The 8,350-nt window shown below is 39.0% G+C and overlaps 1 protein-coding gene across 1 annotated transcript; it reads right to left on the bottom strand.

Moving 5' to 3' along the window:
• LOC107615487 (long chain acyl-CoA synthetase 6, peroxisomal-like) lies at positions 5,842–7,203 on the bottom strand. Its single transcript, XM_016317545.2, has 6 exons — positions 7,040–7,203; positions 6,861–6,966; positions 6,689–6,765; positions 6,528–6,572; positions 6,364–6,450; positions 5,842–6,006 (listed from the first exon to the last, which is right to left on the bottom strand). Exons 1-6 carry the CDS (start codon positions 7,109–7,111, stop codon positions 5,842–5,844), a joined length of 552 nt encoding a protein of 183 aa, XP_016173031.1. The 5' UTR covers positions 7,112–7,203.

The raw sequence follows: 8,350 nt of genomic DNA, 5'->3' as shown, positions 1-8,350 counted from the left end.
TTAATTCTAAAATGATAAACACACAAAAATATATTTATATTACACTTCATGTTGTTTACAGAATGTATCTGATCTTTAATTTTAATAATGTGATTGGTTTCATTATTTAATTATTAGCTTTTAAGATTAATTTAATTAATTGACATGTAGTTTGAAATGAAATAGAGAGAAAGAGGAGGGGTGTGAGTGAATCAGATTAGATCAATATGAATAAAATTTTGATCTGATATGCGCTAAAAACATCATATAAGATCGAATGAGATATTTATATTTTTCATGAAGGTACTGTCATATATATATATATATATCATAAGTTAGCATACAACCCTTCACATCTTGCTAATATGTACAAATCGACATTCCGGGCTCTGGTTCATACAGAAAATTCCTAAGCTAGTGCTTGAACTAGCCTAGTCAACTATGTACACACTACTCTCTTAATGAGTCTAATTTAAAGTGAGAGACTAACACAAAAGCTAGGCTAACGTAAAAACTATCAAAAGACACAACCTCAACTCCCAAGCCTCAGCTATCATCGTCAGAGGAGATCACAATCACATCAGAACACTCCTCAGGATCCTCGTCCTTATTATTGAAAATCTCTATAATCTCAGGAGGGGCACTGGCACTCATGCTACTGGTCTGACCAACACTCGCCGGTCCACTAATAGAGGCAGTGAGCAGCTCCTCAGAAGATGGCTTGGATGACAATACTGAGATCTACTCTACTGGGATGTCCTCCTCCGGTACAGACTCTAGAATATGCTCCTCCATGGGCTCAGGCTCAGGGTCCGCCTAATCCGTAGGCTGATCGAGATACTGGTGAGGCACCGACCCGTAATAAAACAGGTGAAATAGAGCATCCGGGTGGAGCCCCTGCAGCGGGAACTCGTAGGGCATGTCGGGGTTAAACTGTGGAGTGTCAATCGAGTGACGAAAGGGGTGATCATGCAGAATGTACATACGGGCCCTAATCTCCGTACCTACTACGTAAAACCTGTACTATACAATGTCCTCATATATATAGGGGGGTCCATCTCGTAAAATATAACTCCGGTCTCTATCTGAAGGGGAGGAAGAAAAGGGGTAAGAACTGGGGAGTTCTTAGTAGAGTCGGGGTACTTAGTTTAGTCAGGATTACCACAGTTCAAGTAATTCACAATAAAATATACAAGTGTCACAGAGAAGTATCTAATTTCCACAATTCAGAGTAGCAATAAGGAATGCATAAACACAGGAAGACAATCACAAACAATTTCACCGCATCAAGTAAAATGCAAATGCACAATAAGGATGATGCATGTCTAGTCTCGCCGTAGGTAATGAGCTCATTAGTCGGTTTTGACCCGCACCCGACGCAATCCGACTCTCAAGTCAGATAAGGCATTCCAGCGGCATAACCTCTGCAAGGTTTCAACCTCTTGCAGGTAATAATTCTCTAGCTGAAGTATGCCGAACATGACCTCTGCAAGTACTTGTAGGCGCTGATTCTCCAGCTGAAGTATGTACCCCTTTCTCCTAGAAGCCATTTTATATACACGGGCATCCCCGTACAACCATTCACACATAAAGTCCATGGCTTAATGATGAGCGGATAATTTATACGCTTTTTGGCATTGTTTTTAGTATGTTTTTAGTAGAATCTAGTTACTTTTAGGGATGTTTTCATTAGTTTTTATGTTAAATTCACATTTCTGGACTTTACTATGAGTTTGTATGTTTTTCTGTGATTTCAGGTATTTTCTGGCTGAAATTGAGGGACTTGAGCAAAAATCAGATTCAGAGGTTGAAGAAGGACTGCTGATGCTGTTGGATTCTGACCTCCCTACACTCAAAATGGATTTTCTGGAGCTACAAAATTCAAAATGGCACGCTTCTAATTGCGTTGGAAAGTAGAATCCAGAGCTTTCCAGCAATATATAATAGTCCATACTTTGCCCAAGTTTAGACGACGCAAACTGGCGTTCAACGCCAGCTCTCTGCCCAATTCTGGCATCCAGCGGGAATTACATAAGTATTTCTATCCTTAGTTTATTATTTACAGCAGGAAAGCAGAGGTTCAGAGGAACAAATGCATCTCTATACGCTTATCTAAAATTCTAACCAATGAATTACATAAGTATTTCTATCCTTAGTTTATTATTTATTTTCGAAAACTCCATAATCAATTATTATCCGCCTGACTGAGATTTACAAGGTGACCATAGCTTGCTTCATACCAACAATCTCCGTGGGATCGACCCTTACTCACGTAAGGTTTATTACTTGGACGACCCAGTGCACTTGCTGGTTAGTTGTATCAAAGTTGTGATAAATTATGAATTGAGATTAGAGCACCAAGTTTTTTGGAGCCATTACCAGAGATCACAATTTCGTGCACCACTTAACATTTTCACATCAGCACCTTAACTATTTATTTTTAAAGTTCACTAATACTTCTCCGAACGAAATACTTAAGTAAAATTCAAAACATAAGCCCTTTTATTATTTAAATCAAAGTTAAAACATAATACTTTTTTTAAATAATTTAAAATTGTAAAATAATTCTTTTCTAAATAAATTGAACTCAAAATATATACTTTTCTTAAATGAATTAAATCCGACATATAACTGATACACGAAAACTTGTCTCTCAACAAATTTCCACCGTCAAGTGCACCGGATTGTCGTCAAGTAAAAACTCACAATAGAGTGAGGTCGAATCCCACAGGGATTGATTGGTTGATCAACTTTAATTAGAGGAGTGTTCTAGTTGAACTAATCCAAATTTGAATTGAGAAGTGCAAAAGAATTAAATGGTGGAAAACTTAAAGAGCAAGAAATGTAAATGAACAGAATGTAAATAAGATAAATTAAATGGCAGAAAGGAAATTGCAGGAAATTAAAGTGCAGAAGCTTAAATTGCAAGAAATTACATGGGAATGGGGATTGTTAAGCATAAATGTAACAGCAAAATTAAAAGAATGGGTAAGATCAGAAGTGGAAAAGCTCATTGTGGTCAGGAGATGTTATAATCCTCCAGATCAAGTTCATTTTCATCTCTTCCTCAATCAATGCATTCATTGATCTCCTTGGCAATCTTAGGTGAATGGATCCCAATTCCTTGGCAATCGAATCTCTCTAAGCTTGAACAATTATCCAATTTTTTTATTTAATTGCTCATGGGAAGAGATGAAGTATGGTAACTGATTATGCCACACACATTCATAAATCAAAGTATTGGTAGGATTACATGTCACTATATCCATCCAACCCCCAACCTAATCCAATGTGAGAAAGATTTCAAGCATGATTCTGTGATTTCTCTTCCAAGCCTATCACAGAACCCAATTACATTCAATTTCTTTCCTAAGACAATTGAATGAAGAACGAAATCTTTCTAGTAGATCAATAGAAAAGACAGAAGAAGAAAAATGAAAACTAGTATTGATCCATAGAATTACAATAGAGCTCCCTAACCCAATAAAATGGGGTTTAGTTCATCATAGCTCAATTCAAATCAAAAAGAAAGAAAAAATTTCAAGAAAGCAGAGAAAGTACAAAGAAAATGATTACAGAGTTCCCAAATTGGGTTCCTGACTGCCTAACTCTTCTAACTAACTTAAATTCTATGCTATTTATACACTTTCTTCAATTGATCTTCAAGACTTTGGATTGGGCTTTTGGCCTTTGTTGAAGTAGATTGAAGTGGCTCTCAATGATATTGAGGAGAGAGGTACTCAATTGCATAGTTTTGGTATCAACGTTGGGGTCAACGTTTTTGAGCAAATGTTGGGTCAAATGTTCTCTTAGAGAAAATGGGTTCTGGGTATTGCCAACAACGTTTGACTCAACGTTAGTGCACCAACGTTCGCCTTGTCATGCGTACGCGTCGCCCACACGTACGCATGGATGGCCATTTTTGCCATTCCACGTGTGCGCGTCACCCACGCATGCGCGTCAGACTGCTAAAATTTGTAATCACGCGTACGCGTCATTGACGCATATGCGTCGATGACACGTACGCGTCACTGCCAATTTTCCCAACTCCAGATTTTAAAAATTCTCGCAGACATTGGACTCAGCGTTGGCTTGGCAACGTTCCCTCCAACGTTGCCTTACTCACGCGTGCGCGTGGAGTGTCAAATTTCTATGCTCACGCGTACGCGTCGCTGCGATTTTCTCAAACTCCACAATTGAACTTTCTGTCGCAAACGTTGGACTCAGCGTTGGTTTGGCAACGTTCCCTCTAACGTTGGCATTGACACGCGTGCGCGTCACACACACGTACGCGTAGATTGTCAATTTTCCAGGGTTACGCGTGCGCGTTGCAGCCAATTTTTCCAATTTCCAGAAAGCAAACTGTATTGAAAAACGTTGGAGGTAACGTTGGTTAGCTCCAACGTTGGCACCAGAAACTTGCAGAACGTTGCATTTCTTTTTCCTCCTACGTTTGAGGCAATGTTGGTGAGCCAACTTTGGCCACCAACGTTGCTTCCTCTTCTTCTTTCCATGGCTCTTTTTGTTTCTTGCTTCCTTGCCATTCTTCACCTATCATCAATCAATGTATACATCAAAGCTTTGCTAGATTCACAAGAGTTTGCATCATTCTTAACACACAAGTAAATAGAACATAAATCTCATGAAAATGCATCAAATTAACCATGTTTGAATGAATCAAGGTATGCATGAACTTTCACCCAAATACTTACTTATTACTCAAGAAAATGCATAAAACCTAATAAAAACGAAAGAAAAAGGCTAGTGAAACTAGCCTAAGAAGCCTTGGCATCAATAACTATTTTCTTAATAAATCGAAAATCAATACTACAAGTTCTCAAATTCAATCTTTTTCTTCTAAATAAAATTTCAAATAAATTCTTAAGACTTAAAACAAAATTTCAGCGGCATTCCCTCTAAAACCCAGACTCTGCCACTTCTTGGGTTCCATCCAAACCATTTTCCACACTCTTTTCAAATTATTTCCAATAGATCAAGCCAGGCAAATTCCAACATTTTCAAATTATCCTATCATAATCCAGAAATCAAATTCATCAGAATAACTCAGTTCCTGGCTGCACTTAAACCCTCTAAACCTCAAACTTATAACAAATATCAATATATCACAAAAAATTAATATAAATTCAGTCAAATTCAATCGACAAGTAATCACGACATCAATTCACTTATCAAATACCAATTTAACCGGTGATAATTTACCAAAACTCTACCTTCGTACGAAATCAAAATACTCGAAGCTCCGGAGAAGCCTTCTGACCGAGCCGTCGAAGAAGAAAACATCCGGAATCGTCTGTGCTTCCTAGAACTCCAATTGGTCAAACTCAAGGGATAGAGGAACTACATCACCGTTGACTTTCACTGAACAAAAAAATGCCAATGTGTAGAGGAGGAGGACACAAACACTTTTACCAGATTAAATTTTTGATTGGGGTTACGGATCATAAGAAATCAAAGCCAAAAGTTTGGTAGGAGTTACGGTTCTCTCTCTCACTCTCGGTCACTTCTCTTTTCACCATGCATAAAATGAAAACCAAATGAGGTTAGTTGATGATGATTAATATGATATAAATTGATTAGGTGTCATGCTTGCAATAATAAGTAGTTAGGTGTCACAAGCATCCTTTTTTCTATCTTCATTTTGTTCAGTCACTTGGGAAAAGAATTAAGAGATATGCTGATGATAATATATGATGATGATTAAGGTTGTGTAACATGAAATGCTATTGATGATGATTAAGGTTGTATAATATGAAATGCTATTGTTTAATGTGATTCCATGTTTCTTTTCTTTTTTTTTTCTTCTTTCGGAAGATAAATGAAGAATGTTCTATAAAGTGACCATTACCAAGGAAAGCATTTCATACACACAACATCTACCATAAACAAAAAATAGTAATTTGGCAAGAACCTACTCACCTTTGGGGTTCCAGTTGTACTACTTGTATAGCAAATAGTTGCAACATCATCAGGTTTTGGTGGGCTAAAGGGCTGAAGATTACTGCTTCCCTACATCCAAGGCAGAAAAAGGTAAGTGGTAACAAGTACTTAGCAATGAAATCATAAATGATGCTTCTTGAATAAATAAAATTATAAATCATTAGCAACTACAGATGGTGGTAAGAAACTACAATTACCATGTTAGTGCAAAAAAAAAAAAATAGTAAAACGAAATATTTTTTGTTTCTTTTATAAAATAGAAAATAATAAAAAGAAAAGGATTGTGTGGTGGGTAGGTAAATTAAAAGAGAGAAAGCAAGACCAGAACATAAGTGACACTTCCTAATTACTCCATAGAAGCAAATAGTAGACGATGAAGTATTAACTCTAGATAATCATATTCTTGGACCCAAAAAAAAAAGTTACCTGATTTAGTAGATTTGAATATGTTACAACCTGAACTCCAGTTGATGATGGAAGTGATGGAATATGACCATCGATGCCTCCAACTACCTGCATAATAATTGATCATCATGGATAAACAATGCAGATTTAATTTAACAAAAAAATTAATTGTATATAATACCTACCACAATTAGTCGTACACTTGGAATCTCTGACAAGAAGCTCAGCAACTGCAAGGTGGGGTGACAAATACTTAAGTTTCACAAGAGAAAACTTATGGTAAAATACAATTGACAAGAACAGCAAAAAACACATACTTTATTAAGTTGAAGGTCACAATACATACCGAATTTAATGTTTGAGACATACAAAATATTACTTGCACAGCAACATGATTAACAATATACTTGACAGCATCAGGACATATCGAGCAAAAAATTCATTACTGTTATATATGAAGATTAATCCAAGGTCATTATGAAAGAAATAATGCTTCCTAATAGATAGAATCAATAAACCAAGAGTATCATATAAAGGCACTGATATGTATGAATATGCAGCGCAAGCATGGTCAACAATGAGCCACTCCAGTCTATTGATAAAGTATATGCCAATGCAAGCTCCCTGGAAATGCACGTACCAGTGGTTAGGTAATAATATAAATAATTGAGTTTCATGACTATATTATAGAATTAACCTTTGGAATTCCATAATAAATCAAACCAAAACCTATAGCTGACCGTGCAGTACTTGCTTCTCCAAAAGTCATCCAGTTGTACCTTGACAGTGGAATAAGAGTGGAAATGATGAGAAGTTCATAAATAAGTTTTATTATAAAAGAAAAGAAGGACAAGAAAGCATAATGGATAAATAATTGAGCTGCTTAATTGAGCTACTATATGTTTAATTTGCAGAACAATATAACATATTTTGGAGCTACCATTGGCAGGATTGCTAACAGAATTGGAAGAGCTCAGTTTACATTAAATGGAATACACTACAAATTGATTGCTAACGAAGGAAACAATACACTTCATGGTGTGTATATATATATATATATATTGTTATGGCCTGGCCCAAACCCTCTGCGGGTTGGCCCGACCCAAGCGCCATCCGACCCTAACGGTCAGGGGTAAGGCACTCCACAGCCGACCCGGACACGCGTCCCCGACAGCTCACCTACAGCTGTGAGGAGAATGCCTCGGAGAAAGTGGGCCTGTCCTTACAGGGCCCACCTCTGACACGGTATATAAGGGGAAGGTTTTTACCCTTCCCCAGGTACGTCACATGACTCTACCCCCTTTTTCGCCTGCACACTTCATTGACTTGTGTGTCGAAGTGTCTTTGCAGGTGACATCCCCCTTCCACATCTGAAGAGCTCGGGACCTCACTTGCCCCCCCAATCCGGAGACGAATGTCCAGTCGATTCCCCCCTTGTTGACCGGGATACTCACCCGACCCGTACGGTACATGACCTACCGAACATTGGCGCCGTCTGTGGGGAGTCGACCATGGACTTCGTACTAGTCGAAACCGGAACAAACCACGAGGCCGAGCCCGGAGAGGACGCCGCCGCAACTGCTTCCCAGCAACGTCCAAGGTCCCCTCCGAGGCACACAACACAATCCCACGAGAGACGCCCCTTCGAGGGAACTGGCGATAACCACGCCAGAATAATGCAAGAACTACGCCACAGGATGCAAGACTTGGAACGCCGACTGGCAGACAGGGAGCGCGACCAACACACCCCAGAACAAAGCCACTCCCGCTCTCACTCTAGGAGCCATTCCAGACGTACGCCCAGCCCCCAGGCCGAATCCGAGAGCGCTGGGGAAAGAGGACACGCGAGAATACGCCATGACCCCGTCATATACGCCAGACGTGAAAGGAGGCGTACTACAGATCGAGGAACCGAAGATGCTCGTCGGGAAGACGACGAAGGGAGAGCGACGAGAACAAGGGGACCCGTGATAATGGGGGTGACCCCATTTCATCGTTCCATACTCGA

The sequence above is a fragment of the Arachis ipaensis genome, chromosome B09 (assembly GCF_000816755.2).
Source record: "Arachis ipaensis cultivar K30076 chromosome B09, Araip1.1, whole genome shotgun sequence".
Lineage (NCBI taxonomy): Eukaryota > Viridiplantae > Streptophyta > Magnoliopsida > Fabales > Fabaceae > Arachis > Arachis ipaensis.
Note: the sequence above shows the minus strand (reverse complement) of the source record. Positions and strands in the feature narration are given on the sequence as shown.

What these genes read in the sequence shown, in the direction of transcription:
- LOC107615487 (XM_016317545.2), bottom strand. Translation starts at nt 7,111, where the DNA reads ATGACTTTTGGAGAAGCAAGTACTGCACGGTCAGCTATAGGTTTTGGT. An exon ending in TGTCTCAAACATTAAATTCG is followed by an intron (nt 6,573 to 6,688) that starts GTATGTATTGTG and finishes CCCACCTTGCAG; the next exon opens with TTGCTGAGCTTCTTGTCAGA. An exon ending in ATTCAAATCTACTAAATCAG is followed by an intron (nt 6,007 to 6,363) that starts GTAACTTTTTTT and finishes CCTTGGATGTAG; the next exon opens with GGAAGCAGTAATCTTCAGCC.